This window comes from Gallinula chloropus, assembly GCF_964237585.1.
Source record: "Gallinula chloropus genome assembly, chromosome: 2".
In the NCBI taxonomy this organism is placed as follows: domain Eukaryota; kingdom Metazoa; phylum Chordata; class Aves; order Gruiformes; family Rallidae; genus Gallinula; species Gallinula chloropus.
In genome coordinates this window covers 35,736,118-35,752,721 of record NC_140086.1, presented here as the reverse complement: position 1 = coordinate 35,752,721, position 16,604 = coordinate 35,736,118, and the positions used below count along the sequence as shown (strand labels likewise).

At 40.6% G+C, this 16,604-nt stretch overlaps 1 protein-coding gene across 7 annotated transcripts in view; it reads right to left on the bottom strand.

Annotated features, from left to right (window-relative positions):
• The window catches only part of EYA1 (EYA transcriptional coactivator and phosphatase 1), a gene marked incomplete at its 5' end in the record, with an annotated part of 155,305 nt that overhangs the window by 77,986 nt on the left and 60,715 nt on the right, over positions 1 to 16,604 (bottom strand). For 4 of the 7 annotated variants that reach the window (XM_084280434.1, XM_084280435.1, XM_084280438.1 and 1 more), the window contains 2 exons: positions 4,928 to 5,055; positions 6,480 to 6,529. In XM_084280434.1, the coding sequence (XP_084136560.1) occupies positions 4,928 to 5,055; positions 6,480 to 6,529 (178 nt within the window). Of the gene's footprint in view, positions 1 to 2,978; positions 3,042 to 4,927; positions 5,056 to 6,479; positions 6,530 to 16,604 lie in introns of those variants that run through there. The other 3 variants (XM_084280436.1, XM_084280437.1, XM_084280433.1) reach the window with 2 other exon arrangements.

Here is a 16,604-nt window from a genome sequence, read left to right as displayed (position 1 = left end):
GTCTGATTGCTATCATCAACCACAACTTTGCACCCCAAAGTGCACAACATTCTGAATAACTTACACAAAATTAAAACCATTCGCTGCCAGTCTGTAGGTTTGACTGCAATACTGAAAGACTGTTTTGAGTGCTACAAAGTATTGTTAGAATTACAATGACTACTCAACATATCATTTACTTGCAGAAATCTACATCAGCAGCCCTAACAGTGTTCATACCCTCTCGATGGATTTCAACAACTTCCTCCCTCATTACTTCGGAAAATACCGAAAACAATTTTTCTCCATTCCAGAGTACTACAGCTTGACAGCAAACACGCTACACAGCGCTGCCTTTTGAAACCCCGAAGATGGATTTATGTTCACCAGACTTAAAACAACCTTTCTAATGGCCACCCATCAGACAGTCGAGTAGTGGGGAGCTTTGAATGCCTTTGTGTGGGATCTCATTCTCAAGTTGCAGCAGGTACTTAAAGAGCAAGAACCCTTTTTTTTTTTTTCCAAAGGAATTTTGATGTCCAACTCCCTTTGAAGCCTTCCTTCATATGCATCTTTGAAAATCTGATCTTCAATCTGTTACCCGTTTTCCCTTCCCACTTGATATGAAAATGCCTTCTCTTCTTCCTACTGAGCACTCAAAAAGGAGGGCAGAAGCAGTTCCATACCCCTTGTATGAATGAAGGGCAGTTGCTTGGAAAACCACAGCTCCTTCTCCCAATTTTCACCTGGTCTTTTCCATTCCAGTTACATAAAACATCATCACGATAGGCCACAGGCTTCTGTTTCTCACTCTATGCTACCATTCAGAACTGATTTACATTCTTTAGATAAATGTAAAGCTCACTGTCAGCAGAAGCTGGACGCAGTTCTTCACAATGGAAAGCAGCTTTGCTACTCCTTTCAAATTTATTTATTACTCGCAGCCTTTCCCCTCTAAAGTGTATCTACCAAAGTGGGCACTGTTGTTGGAAAGCCACTAGCTGTCTGATAAAGCTTAACAAATGGCAATTTTATTAGCTTCTGTTGTTATTGTTTCTTTAACTCCTTCAGTATCAAGCCACCACAGCAATTTGCTGACAAAGGAAGATTAGAGATAAGGCACAACTATGAACATGTTGAACCCTACTTCCATTCTCTCTCTTTTTTATTTTGCTTTTTTTTTTTTAACAGATTTTCCCAGGCAAGTCATATAGGGTCAAATTTTAATGGTTTCCAGTGTCTGCTCTTCCCTACGACAGAGGTTATTTTGTGGACAAACACTTAAAGAGATCATGGAAAACTCAAATACTGCAGTATTTATAACATCAACACCAACATGGCATGCCAGGACTGATTTTTCTGAGTGTCTTTATCCAGACATTTTAGCATTACTCCTCTGCCTTTGATCCTGGGAAATTTCTGACTGGTCAGGGTCTATAATTTCCTTGTTACTTCCCCATCACTGGCTTGAAGACCATGCTGTCTGGCCCAGAGAAGAGAAAGGAAAAGAACAAACAGCAGTGAAGTAATTGCTTCTTATTAGCTGTGATTTTTTTTTCAATCAATGTGTTAAGGAAATTCTACTTTTCCCCCTCACCACACATACATCCAGAGTTATGAAGACTGTCTCATGATCTGCAAAAATCTTAAAAGAATAGCCTAAGTTCTACAGAAATCAATATTCTCTAAGAGAATCCTGTAGAGGAGTTGCTATCTGAGGCAAGAAGTAGTACATCTGACTTGTGTAAAATTATTTAGATGGAAGGAAATAAATAGCAGTCACCCAAACTCCCCCATTCCTGCCTCCAAATTTCTTCAGCTGCAGTCCTTGGCCAGCACTACCTGGTCAGTTCTGCACGACGGCAAGTTTGCTCTACCAAAGTGAAATTAAGCACACAAAGAGTTATTATATCAAAGCTGCATGCAGAGATTAAACTCAGACTCAACCACACAACTAAATCCCCATTCAGCGCTTTGAAAACTTACCACTAAGTGTGAAGCTAAAAATGTTAGCTAATAACAGCGAGCTATCTTCCAACCACATCCTCTTGTAGAACAACATCAATAAGAGACAAGTCTGAAAATGTGCCTTGGAGGAACTAATGAACATATTTGTTTGAAACAGGGCCATTTCACTTTGGGACAGGGGTGGGGGGCTTTCCTACTTTTTTCTTCCCTTTTTTTTTCCCTTTCTATTTTGCCTTCTCATCCAGGGAGCATATCCTGCACTTCAGGGTATGGAAACTTGCCCGAATCACACCCACAGTCAAATCAAATTTAACATATCTTTACAAGATATTTATGACATGCAAATACCTGGAGGGCCTGTTTCTCGTTCACATGAAGGTCCCTTACACCAGAAAAGGAGGGGTCTTTCATGTTAGTGAGAATAAGTGTATCGTAGATTAGAAGTTGGTTTCACATGTTATATTTAACATGTGAAGGTTTGGCAACTCACATCTCCACTCCACATGCAACAAGCAAGCAAACCACACCGCAGCATTTTAAGAAAGGCGCTTGGCAAGCCCTTATGACTGCATCCTAACGATCTGCCACTTGTGTCTCAGCAGGATTCTGCTTAAAGACTCTCAGAAAAAATAATTTTACTTCATCCTTTGTTAAAATTATAAAAAAAGAAACCCTTGCTTCATTCACTCCATTTTTTTTCCTTAAGCATGTTTAGCAGCTCAAGGAACCCAAACCAAGTATTGTCTCAAGAAAAAACAGATTAACAGCAAAAACTCCACCTTCAGATAATTAGGTATCCGCCTCATTCACAAATTTTGTCTGATGGCACATATCTAATTCAGAAATAAATTGTCTGGTTATGATTCTTTAAAAAAAATCTTTCCTTGTTTGCCACCAAAGAGCAATCAGAGACAGGAATTTTCAATTTAGAAAGTTTAGACCAGAATCGCCAAGCACAAGCTATTTTCTCAGGACGCTTTCTGGACAGCATCTGAAAACGCATGCTGAGTGCCCACGGCAGCCACCCAAACCTGCGGGGGTCTGTGTGCTAGGGCTTAGCAACCAGTCTGCAGTGCTGAGGAGGGTCATGTCACCTGAGGGAAAATTGCAGAGAAAAGAAAAAAAAAAAACAACGTTTGGCTTCATCTCAGAACGTAAACGTGTTTTGCAAGTTACGGCTTTCTGGGTAGAATTCACCCAAAATGAAGAAGCCTGACCTTTACCACTCTAATGTTACATCAGTAAGTTATCATGGTTTAAATGACTTTCTTTGGTAAACTCTGATACCTACCTAAAAATTGGGACATTATTTCCAAAATTATTTGCTACCTGAGGTCAGTCCATGGAGAGCTGCAACATACAGCTCGTTTCCTGACAAAGCCACACGAAGCCCCCCGTTTTCCAGAGTGTAGGCCTACATCCAACAACTAGTTAGAACAAAATGCCCTGCCAGATGGTGAGCGTCCTCCAGTGTTTTAAGGAACATCCCCTGGTTTTGTGAGGCTAAAGAACCTTCGAGTTACATAGAAGTTACAAAAGCTGGTGAAGTTTTACAGCAAAGGCTTTCGCAAACAAGAGAAATTTAAATTTGAAACGGTCAAACAGTTTAAGCCTGTACCAAGACTGGCACATACCTGATAATATGACATAAAAATATAATAATATATCTGGGTATTAAGAAGAAAGAAGACTCATCTGTGGACATGAAATATTTTTTCTGCTTAAACCACATTAACACATTAAGCACTTTATTCTTTAAAATGCTACTTTTGTTTTTCTTTTTCAAATGGCTTAAAATTTGATTGCACCAATAGTTTTACAGCAATAGCAAAAAGTAAATTATACACAACTCTGGCACAATCGCCTGTTAATCTGATAACCCATAAACCCTCCCTGCTACAGAGGGCTCCAATTAGAATGAATAACAGAAATGTTTGGGGAATTGGGGGGTGGAGGGGGGATGGACATTTGTTTGACTGACATGTGCCTTTCCTGGAAGAATGCAATGCATGCCCATAATCCTAAACAATCTGACAGCACTAATATGACCCAGTTCTTGGGTGGAAAAAAGACATATCTTTGCTACAACAGTTGTTTAACTCTACATCTATACTGAAAAGTAATATTTGAAGCTGCGTGACTCTCTCTTCTAGTAATGCATTAAAATCTCTGTTCACATAGCTAGCCAAATGTCATGTATGATCCTTCCTACTATTGCCATGTAAACGTTACAGGAAAGAATATTTTTCACTGCTTATTATAGAAATCATTGTGTTTCATTATATGTATTATTCTACACATATATAATAATAATACCTATATATATAATAATGTATTATATTACTGGCAAAGCTGTTAGATTGTTCTGCTATTAGCATTCTACTGAGAACAAACATAACTTATCAACTGCCTGACTGCTTCTTGAAAAATAGCTATCAGTTTACCCCATTGAATTACTACACCTGTTTGAATTTTGGCCACTCCGTCAGAGCAGCAAGCTAGCCCGAGGAAATTTCAACACTCAGCTTTATTAGCCTACTCGACACAACTTTCAAAGCCTTAGGAGCTTGCAAAAAGCGACAACATAAAGAAATACCAAAATAGCGAAAAAGAGTGAAAGGTTTTATTTTGTAGCGCAACAACTGTAAACACCTCCTTTTTTTCCCATCACTAAACTACCCTTTTGGGGTTTTTTGGTTTTGTTTTTTTTTCCTAAGCTCTGCACATACTACCTGCTCGGTCCATTCCAACTCCACAAAAGGAACATAAACCTGGAATGAAAGCTATTGCTGAAACTTGATAGTAGTAGCTAATGATAAACACTGAATATCGGCTCTCTATACCATGTAACATAAACACGTAACACCTAAAATAGTAAAGCGCTTTTTCTATACGGCTTACTGACTGCTAGAACACCAATGCAACAAGGAGATAAAACAAACTATGAAACACTAAAAAAATAATAAAATACGTGGCTCACCTTCTGTGCCATTGGGTGTCATGGAATTATTATTTATATGGGAGTTATCAAGTTTTGGACCACTGGGGGATTCACTACTACCACTTAGTCGGCTATGTGGGCTGGCTAGATCCTGCATTTCCATAGACCTGGAAACAAGATGCAATTTGGTTTAGTGACATACTGAACGTGGATTACAGAAGAATTACTGATACGGGACACAACTTGCTATTAATCAACATCCTGAAAACACTTAGTAGTAAATGAGCAGCTTCTCCCAATTTGATATTTTCTGGTGCTAAACTCATTCTGTAGCACCACACCCCCCCACAGGACTGACAAGCTACTGTAATTATTATGCAGTTTTTAACAGAATAAAATTTAGATAGGAAGTACTGTACTTTAAATATTCATATCACCTTGTATTTTTAAGATAAGTACAAAGGCAGAATCACCAGTATGCAAAGACATATATTTTCTTAATGAGAAATTAACACTCTGCTTTTTCAAGATTTACCACTCAGTGGGCAATATAATGGGCCTCCAAACCAAATAAAACACTTGAAGCAATTGTGGAAACCTATCATCTACTGACAGGGAATGAGATATTCCTGATGTATGTGTTTACTCTGGCAAACTACTTAATTGTTCCTCTGTTTCCGCTGAAACAAATGCAGCATTAAAACATTATTATGTCTGCTGACTTGTTTGCTTTGTGGATTACATAAAGCGTGCCCAATTGAAAAGGGATATGAGCAACATACAGTGAATCCATACAGGCGTTAGTGTGCCTTAGCACTCTGCTGTATCTCAGCAGCTGTCGCTTAGTCGAAATACAAAGAGAGCAATTCCAATTGAAAGCAAAAATTAAACGTTTTTACAGCACACAAGCAGCTGAATATTTCCGATTTGTCTTTTCAAAAGCCTTATGTAAAGAGGCCAACAGCCATCGCCACCGGGATGTATCGCTTGGTTGATGCTGGGGAAGCTTGTGTTTGAAGTGCCCCATCCTTCCCTTTCTTTCTACCTAAAACTTTTGATAATGTTATTTGATTTACTCAGCCTAAGTAATTGCTCCCTGTAGAAATGTCACAGGTTACTGCACCTCCAAGACATCTGAAGCAGTAAATTTTCAGTTTAAAAAAAAATGCTTAGGCTCTTTTAAAGACTAATAAAATTATACATAAAATCCCTCCAACACTAATGTTATAAATATCCTTAAGCCTAAGTATAATTTCAGCTATGAAGTTTTCACATTCTAAATGAGATTTTATCACAAAATCCTTCATTTTATATTTCATTACCTAAACATATCTACACATAAAAAGAACCATATTGCAGAGTCTGAAAAGCCCCCCCCAGTCTAATTTCAAGTCAAACAATTTAGTGAAAAAGTGTATATGCTCGTGGTTTACAGTTTTGGTTGTGAGCACGTAAAATCGACACTCCAGCACTTACTCATCTGCTTAGTGCAGAAAACAAGAATAAATATTTACTTATCACCTGAAATTTAAAAAAAAAAAAAAGAATAAAAGATTTGCAGCAAAATAGCAATTTTCAAAGCAATCCTTACCTGCAGCTTGAGGAAACAGCAACATCTGAACTGGTTTGGGACTCCTGCACCTGCAAACCAGGAAACAAACAGAAGCCTCTGTTACTCCGCTTTACTACGAGGCCTTAATTTAAAGAAAGGCTATCACCAGAGATGACAATTCTGTCCTTTAAACCCAAAAGGAGAGGAGGAGGGTGCAGTGCCCGTGAAAGGCATATTGTCTTTAAATTGAAGGCTCAACTGTTGTTTCCTCGGCAGGTCTCTCTCCCTCCTCTCCGTGCCGGGGGACGGCGGCCAAGTGACGGGATAGTGATTCATCAGGGGTTCGTGACAGCTGCAGAGGGGCTCACTCCTCCCACAGCATGGCACCCCCGCAAAGGTAACCCCGCCACGCCGCCCTGCCAAGGGCAGCGGGAGCCATAGGAGCTGTGGGAGCTGCTCCAGCCCCAAGCCCCCCAGCATCCTACAGCCCTCTCGCCTCTTGTTATCACTAGCCCGGTTATCTCTCCCTCCCATCCCCTTAACTCGTGACAGCTTCTTGCCCTCATCACGCTGGCTTGCTTCTTCGCCATCCTTCCTCTGCTCCTGGGCAGCGGGGAACCCACAAGTCAGCTCACCCAAAGGCAAGGAGCAAAGCGAGACGGAGAGGCTGACACTATTTTTTTTAGGGGGGACAACAAGGGGCAGATCTACCTAGCATACAGATCTTCAATATATGAGCAACTATCTCCAAAATGATCCCACCTCCAGCCAGGGTGAATTAAAGTAAAAATCCCACACGTTATGGCACAAGGTCTTACTCGTAAAAAATTCGGTCACTAATGAGATTTCTGATAAAATGACCAAAAAAACCCCATTTCTGGCTAAATAAATAGGAGGAAGCTGTAGCATTTACCTCTGAGGTCACTCATCATGAAATAGAATCTGGCTCCGCTGGGAAGCCCAGCAATAATTTTCCAGTTTAATAAAACAACTTTTTATAATTCAGGTGAGTAACCGATTTTCATACCCTAGTAGAAAGTGAACTCTGCTTTGCTAGCAGACTTCTCTGTAGCCAGTAACGATTGTCAGCAGGTGATAAAATTCAGGTGAAGAAACACTGCTAGACACTGTTGGCTTAAAAGCACACAAAAGCTTCTCCGGGCAAGGTATATATCCTCTTAATGTCTGCATTGAGGATCCTTCGTGTGCGTTTCCATTCAACCTGAACCAACATCTCTTAAATGACCACAGAGCAAAGGCAAGAGAGATGAGGCATTTTAAGTGCCATAAAAATCATCCAAGCAAATTCTACTTATGTGTCTGTAGGGTTTGAGTTTGGGTTTGTTGTTTTGTTGGGGGGTTCTGTTGTTATTTTTAATCACAGACAAAATTACTACTAGCAAGAGTAAACAACTGCTAGGGGCAGCCAGGCAACGTAGAACATTACAAACAATGTCAAGAAGCATGCAATAACGCACGCTGAAAAATGTCAGTCTTTTTATAACTTGGTACTTAAAGTAGTGCATAATGTGCTTTTCAATGCATTGTTACATGCCAAATCGAACTAGATGAGGGGATACATTCAAAACTGTGCATTTTGTCCTAATTTTTTCTCTTTTTTTCAGTTCTTTACCCCAAGAACTGCAGCAGAGTGCCTTAGGATATGTTTCTGCTGTTACTTCTAAACACCTGGAAAAAATTATAGGTGAGAACTAAGTTTGCTTACAGAGCTATCTTCACTCCTTCTTGCATGGGATCCTTTAAAACATACAATTTATAATAGAAAAAGCTTCTTTTTTCCAAATAGATGCTTTAATTAACTGATATTTTCCAAAGTGCCCTGTGGTATTAGTCATATTTCATTGAACTTTAAAATAATTAATCCTCCCTTTTTTATTACCCCAAATTAAAAAAAAATTTACAACTTTTGTACACTTACAAATATATAATATATGTGCACGTGTTTGTGTGTGTGTGTGTAGTGAGAGCGAATTAATCTAAGGATTCATGGGAGAGGGGGAAAAAAAATCTAGCTCATTCATAGTGAATTAAATATATACCTTATATGTCCTTTAACGCTCTATGATTTGTGAAAGTTCATATCCACAATCTTCATTTTCATTAGACATACTTTAGATATATTCCTTTGTGTCTCAAGGATTATTTAAACCATGTGTTGCACGTTACCATATTTAAAAATGACTCTTTAATCAAAATAACTTTAAAACAACTAATCCTCACTTAGGCTGGTCAGCTGAATCCACAGAGTGGTCCAGGAAAAATAAATCTACTCTCAAGAATGCGAATGCAGACAACAATTAGACACAGATGTGAGTGAAATTAGTTACAGTTTACAAAATGCTACACTTCACATGCTTTCAGTTTTTTATGTGTAGTACAAAATTACAACGTAGTAAGGAACCACACTTATGACGACCAGTTCATAGAATAAAATCATTTCTGGGTGGTGTGTGCTTCCTCTCATACATTCTCCCATTTTGACAACAGATCTCTGGATAACTGAAGTTCTGCAATGTAACTCTCATATCAAACAAAAAGCAAAAAAAAGGGGGAAAAAAAAATAAAAGCAGCAACAGTGTTACCCGGCCAGCCAAAGGGGCATATTAAAAAAAAAATCAGAAAGAGAAAAAAGGAGCTGTCACTCACCCTTTACACTCAGTGCTCTGCTTAAACTAAAAATGCCTTACATGTTAGATGACATACACATTCTCCTTAATACCTCAAGAATATTACTGTGTATAATTTGATGGCTGCAAGTAACTTTGACATCTTTCTCTTTAATAGGGATTGGGGATCTGGGAGCTACATAGTACACGTCAAGCAAAAAGGGACAACGATAGCAAAGCTACTTAAAATTCATCCATTTAAGAATCTTAAATCAGTACCATCAAATTCTGATTAGTTAATGAGGTCTTTTAAGTTTGCCTTTTTTCTAATTAAATTTATAATTCTTCACAGATGTAGGTTTTGTTGATGTTCAATTTGTCTCTCTCATTTTGTTAAACCTCACATAGTACTCCACCAATCCATTGAATAGCCACATTAAATCTGTTAATACCATGCTCTTCAACCCCAGAAATTATTTCCAGAAGGCAAACTTGCTTTGAGAGATCATCAAACAAGACTTAAGGTACACATTTTATCACATTTTCCCTACCACAGAGCTCAGGATGCGGAGGAAAATTCATGACTTTTGCACTGTTTATTATACTTTGCTAAATTACAAATCAAAAGCATCTGACAGAAGATCATGTATGAAGCCAAAAAGTTAATAATGTTCTGTGAAAAGTAAACTGTAAATGGGAAGGGATTCTAAATTTCAGCAGCACGGTGCAAATAAAATGTAGGTACTTGTCTAAATTACAGGTTTTCCACAGTATTTTTGCTTGCTAGAAGCAATTTTTTTCTTTTAAATGGCTATAATTTAAAACATTTTTCCAGCTGAAAAGAAATTTTCTAAGGGAAAACAAGAAGTTAACCCAGAAAACGATAACCAGCACATTCGCTTTTTCTTGAAACACAGTTCTACTCCAAAGAAGCAAATTTCAAAGACAATGCCAGTTTTCAAATCAGAGTGTGTCTCCTTGGGGGGGGCGGGGGGGGGGGGGGGGAATAATAATAATAAAAAATGTCATTTTTAGCAGGGGGGATGGAGGGAGGGAAGATGGAAGAGGACTTTGCCCCCAGCAGTACTCTTAGCCTCTTTAAAAGCGCTGTGCAACCGGTACCTACAGACCTAAGGGCTCCAACAGCCAAAATGTAACAAAACTAAAATGCAAATTAGCTACAAAAGGCACCTTGCTGGCAGGACGTGAAACTTTCACTCCCCCAATAATCTGCACGGCTGGGCTCTAAGTGAGGACACTCACATCAAAGCCAAATTGCGTTTATTAAACCAGAAGCAGGCAATTACGGTTATTTCATTTTTAATTGCTAGTTTAAACTCTTCTAGGAGTGCTATCCCGCGTGCTCATTTCGTACCTTTATGAATGAAACGGTCTGAAAACCCCACTGCTCTCTTCCCTTCAAGAAAGAAGTACTACAACGTGACAATGCCCCTATTATTATGACCAGCCATTTAAGAATGTCTTTCTGCTTTCACAAGATTCTTTATTTGTAGGGGGATTTTTTTGTTGGGTTTTTTTTTTTGGCTCCCAAGAAATATTTCATCCTTATTGCAACTCAAACAAAATGATTACTCATTCTTTCTTCCCCCCACCCGCCCCCCCCTGCTCTCCAAAAGGCGAAGCAGCGTGACTCAAGCCGCCTGTCACTACACAGAACTGCTGAGAGGGGATGGCTGCTCATTTCCAGACCCTACCAGGCCTTGGGAGAACTCCGCCAGCGGTGAGGTGCTCGGCTGAGTAACCGCGTGTCGGGGGCTCGCGAGCAACACGCGAGACGCGCTGCACATACCTGTTCATATACATGGATGCACAGAACGTGTGTATATACATTTACAGATAGATACACATGTTATTTGTTTATTTTGCACATCAGCACTCTGCGCTCCAGCAGATGCTTTGCAAACCAGCTCAGCATGGGATGGGAAAGAAAAGATTCGTCGTTGTAACATGGTATCTAACGTAAAAAGCTTCCAGCGACACACTACACAACATTTCCACTTCTTTCCCCAAACTCCTCTTTGTGACAATTTTTACATTCAAGCAAACTGCCTGAAATACACTATCCTTTTTTATTCCCCTGAAAGATTTTATCTCTTCCACTTGCCTCATTTTTAAATGTTTCCTTACAAAACTTAACACCAAAACCCAACCCACCTTCTAAGAAACACTTTTAAATGCACTAACACCTTTACTTTTCCAGATCAGACCTTTCACTGCAAAGGGTAGTCCTTTCCCTTGTTGCTGTTTGTCAGAAAACACCGAGAGAAGTACGGACTTGGGGCTGTTTTGTGGGTCCCGGTTGCTCAAAAGCAAGATGTGAATTTAATGAGACTTCAAAAGGTCTTTAACTTCCTCATTCTAAGATCATTGCTCGAAATAAGCCACCTAAAATGTCAATAAACGTCAAATACTTCAGTTGTGTAGATGTTTATTCTGTCCTCTTGAAAAGTTCTCCAGAGGGGGGTTGTGGGGTATGGAATCTGTGTGTTTTCCTTGGTGTTTGGAAAATTTAAACATATTAAGCAAAAGGATTTCCTGCTTCAGAAAGCGCTGTCAAAATCTCTGTCAGACATTCCTCCTTTCCATTTTTTTTAAATTTTATTATTATTTTTCTCACGCTCTGGTGTCTCTTTCAGAAAGATCTACGGGTTTCCTATACTACGTGCCTTCTCCCCCACCCCCCCACCCCCCCCCATTCAGCATCTCACCATCACGTTATTCATATCTGCCGAACCATTAGCACGCCAGGATATCAAACAGGAGATTCCCCAAACCTGGCCGATCACAACAAATAGAACCGCCTAACATCTGCTGTGCGGGAAGCCTACAAACCCCAGCCTGAAACACGGCCAGAATTAACTGCCGCACCTAGTGATTGATAATTGAGCGCCGCTCCGCTCCGGGACGGCAGAAAGTACCGCGGCGACTCCGCGCCCGCTGAATCCCCGCCGCTTGCAGAACCCCGGGCAGCTCTGCAATTAGGCTATCGCAACCGCCCGCTCGGCTCGGCTCTTTTCCTCCCCCTTCCGCTCCTCCCGCTGCCCCGCGCTGCCCGCCTCGCCGCCGCCGACAGCCGCTGTCAGCGCCCGCTCCGCCCGCCTGGTACTCACGGTGCCGGGGCGCGCCGTCTCCGCGGTGCGCAACCTCCGCGCTCCCGGGCTCAGAGCGCGGCGGCGGCGTCTCCCATGGCGCGGCGGGGGCAGGCGCGCCCCGGGGCGGAGGGGCGCGGGCCGGGGCCGGGGCCGGGAGCGGGGCGGCGGCGGCGGGCAGACAAAGCCGCGGCGGAGGCTGCCTCCAGCCCTGCCGTCTGTTTGCTCAGCCTTGTGGGTCTGCCCAGGCAGTGCCTGGGGGCACGCCGCCGCTCCCGCGCCCTCTCTCCTCCTCACTCCCCTTCTTCTTCTTTCAACCGCCCCCCCCCCTTTTTTTTTTCCTTTGGGTTTTGTTTTTGTTTTTGTAATGCAAACCGCAGCTATTCTCTTGTCCCAACCTTATTGGTTTAAAAGCTACAACTGCAATGAGGCTTGCGCGGGCTGAAGTCAACCTTCCAGCCCGGGCGAAACGCAGCCGGGTGCTGCCGCGCTCCGCCGGCGTCCGGCTGCGCGCAACCGGCGCGGGGTTTGCGCGCTGCTGGCCGCCCGGCATCCCCCTCCGCGACGGAGCCCCTTTTTCTGCACCTTCTTCAGCCTCACCCCAGTACAGCTAAGGAATCCCCCCGGGTCCCTCCTCATTTAAGAAAACAAAAAAGTTTAAATTGTGTGTAGACGCGTCCCCGCGAGTAAGCCCGGCTTAGACAAAAGCCGTACTAACACAAGAACTGGAATTAAACCAACATTATATCAATGAGAGAAGCTAAATAAGGATACTCACGGAGGGCTCTTAAGCGTACAAGCAGCATGCACGTCCGGACATGCCGTTTTGATTGGATATGTAACAGATTTGTTCTCAAATATCTGAGATTCTTGCAACCTTGTAAAGAAAGGGTCTGCTAAAACTATTTAAGCCAGCCTTCTCCAATTTAAAGGTATTTATTAAATAAAGTATCTGGAACCTTTAAAATGGTTTAAACTACACGGATATGTGAAATAGCCACACTTCTAAAAAACAATCGTAAATATAGTCAAATTTGTATTTCGAGTTACTGGTAGTCACCTACCGACGTTTTAAAAGTTAAAACTGTGTCAAGGCCCTTTCCGCAGACCTCACAAGCGTTTCCAAAGAAGAGAGAGACAGAGTTGCACAGAGTTAAATTTGTGCATTAAGTAGCAGTAACTCTTTAAAGCTTAGCTTTTACAAATCAATAAGCAATTAAATTATTTCATTAGTAAGCCATTAAACTGAAATGGGTTTACGATACATTTCTATTACAGCACTTTCAGTTGCTCATAATTAAAAAAACCCAACTTTTAAATACATATATAGATTATGTCAAAAAACATTATAACGTATACAATAACTAAATTTGACCAGGGTTCTCCAGAGCATTTCTACTTTGTAGACAGTATCTTTCAATTCATGTAACACTTATATTTTGTTTTTACACTTTTTCAGTACACATATTCCAAAATATGATGAGGAAAACAGCGTAATGATTTGCAGTACCAAAAAAAAAAGAGAAGTCTCAATATCATGCCAGATCTATAGTATTAAATAAAAAAAAAAAAGCCAACACTTTATGCTGTATAAATAGATTCAAACAGAACTTTTTTTCTTTTCTTTATGAAAAATCTGTGGTTATTCACTGCTGATATATCCTTACCTTCAATTAACTAATCTGTGAATGAAAGCAATACTTCTAGAGCAGAAATGTCTTCTGGCTACTACATCCCAGTAAGCGAGACATTATTTTGTAGCAAGTACATTGGGAATACTTCAGGAAAGCGGATCGGTTTGCAAGGCTACAAGTCAACCTCGAGCTGAAAAGGCACCTAGGATTTCATTTTGTTTAGCGGAGAAAAGGGATCTCGGGACAGTCACACACCATATATGGGAACCCAGGTCAAAATAAGCAGCTTTCGATTGGGCCCGTCTGCGTAGCCAGCACAAACACAATCCCTTTGCTTCTTTATAGTCACAAACCCCATCCCGCGCCAAGAAAACTATTTATGATGTTCTATATTAAACTGTGAACGAAATACAAATGACTTATTATGGAGACACGCAGTTTTGTCAGGTAGGCTTTCACTGAAATCCTGCAACACAAGGCTATGAAATCATTCTGAACCGTGTGCTTTTTTGCAACAGCCATGATCCTCCGGAAAATGCTTACCACTTAAGTCTTTACCAGTGATAATAGGATCATTTTTTATAAAAAAAAACCCCAAACCCTACCCAATCCTATATAAAGACACATGTCTTGCTTCACTGTCTCTAGTTGCTCAGGCTATTATGTGAAAAAGATCAGGCACATAGTTTTAGGAAGCAGACACTCTGGGTTGTTTTTTTTTCTGGAAAGATCCATCAAAAAATATCATATTCTTGTTGTGAGGTACCATCTGACACTGGAAAATGTAACTCAAAACCCTCTCTCAAAAACAGTGATATTTCAATAATGCTACAGAAATAAAAAAAATACTCAAAAAATACAACTGCAACTTCTAGAGACATTGGAATTTTTGTGGAAATCTACTTCATTCGCTACTTGAAACAAATAGCACGAACATATTAAAGAAATTTAAAAAAACCCAAACTGTTTTGAAAGCAAAGCTTATTGAAACAGCTTTACTGATGGTTGGAGCCTGTAGTCCCTAATGGGAGTTTTGTCTAAGTAATAACTTCAGGAGTGTGCCCAGCCTCTGTATTTAATTAAACTAAGACAGATCCCCACGCACACATACAGAGCTTGATGATGTGATGATAAACACGGGATAAATTACACAGGGGCTAAGATGATCAGGAAAAGGGTGCTGATGATGCATTGCAAGAAAAGAATTGGCTTTGAATTTTTAATCTCTTTGGCAGTACGGCATGTAGGCAGTATGGGAAATGAAGCCATATAAATGATCTAGATAGGGGATATAAGATAAAGTAGGGTCCTCTGTGTTTATACAGCCATTAAACAGTGCCTTAAAGTTCTTTATCTGATGTCTGAAGATTTGACTTCAGATTAGTGTATATCATTACCCCATGGTATGGTCTAACCTATGAACTTATCCTACAGCTGATACCATGGACCAGATCCTCATTTGGTTTAAGTGAGTGCAGGGGTTTTTTTTAACTTCAATAACTAGTCTAATTACGCCAGCTGAGCACTGCACCTATTTGAAAGAGGTTTGTTTACTTGGCTTTTTGGTTTTGTTCTTCCAACTGACTTCACAGCAAATCAGTGCAGGCTGGGTTGTTGATCACTGGCACCCAACCTCGATTTTAAACCACAACCACACTAACACTGGGTTTGGAACAGTCATTTCAGTGGGATTTGTATGTGTTTACATCATGCCTGAATTTGCCCCGATTCTGCATTCCTGCTGATGCAGCTGGCATCTGAAGAGTCACAAGAAGTAAAGGACCAGGCCTATTACATAATATCAAATACCTAACGAGCTATTGGGTATATTTTTACAGCTATTACTCATGCAATGTGGTTTTAACTTCATACACAGTGTCACACACTTGTTTTAGCACAAGTAAAGCCAGTCCATCCTAAACACAGCATTTACTGGGCACTTAGGTGCCACAATGACAGATGCTCCCGTAATTAAGAAAAACTAGATATAATATGTACACGGAACAGTGTGATGTTTGCATGTTTGTAGGAAATGCTACTCAGATATTTAACATCAGAAACAGCCCCAGGAAGACCACACAAAGCAAAGTAAAAGATGCATCCCATTGGTCCCAAAAGCCGCCGCACGGCTCTTCCCATAACAACTGCAAGGCAACGCCAGAACGCCTTGAAGCAGGCAATACCCCTCCTATGTCTCCACACAAGTTTTATCTTACATGTAGCAGCTGTTGCCTAGAGACGTCCCTGGCTGAGGCAGAAGTTTGCCGCATTTGACAGGAGCGCTTAGTACCTCACACTACTCACGTGAGTAAAAGCAGAAGGGTCTTCGTAAATACAAACAAAAAAAGGTACCAGAAATCAACCGTTTCAAGTGTTCCGTAGAAAAACTACTGGTGTGTTTGAGAAGGACAATGTCATTATATTCTTTTTGAGATACACTGGATACAATTAATAATGAATCAAGGTCTACGAGTAATGCATTGTAAGAAAAGGTGAGTGCTGCTAACCGTGGCCCTTAGTCACAATGCGCATCAAGTGCTGGCCCCAATGACATCGTTACTAGTTTGCATGCAAGTGTACTTGCTTTAAGTCAGCAACCTCAGTATGAAGTACAGAATGATTTTGCATAATCTAAATAGGGAAATAGTATGCTTTATTAATCTCAAGTAGATACTGCCTTAGCTTTTTGAATAAATTCACATCTTTATTGGATACTGAAATAGTTCTTGACAGCTATGACATAAACAAATGCAGAGATTTTCCAGGGAAGGAGTGGACAAACTCTAGTTTTAA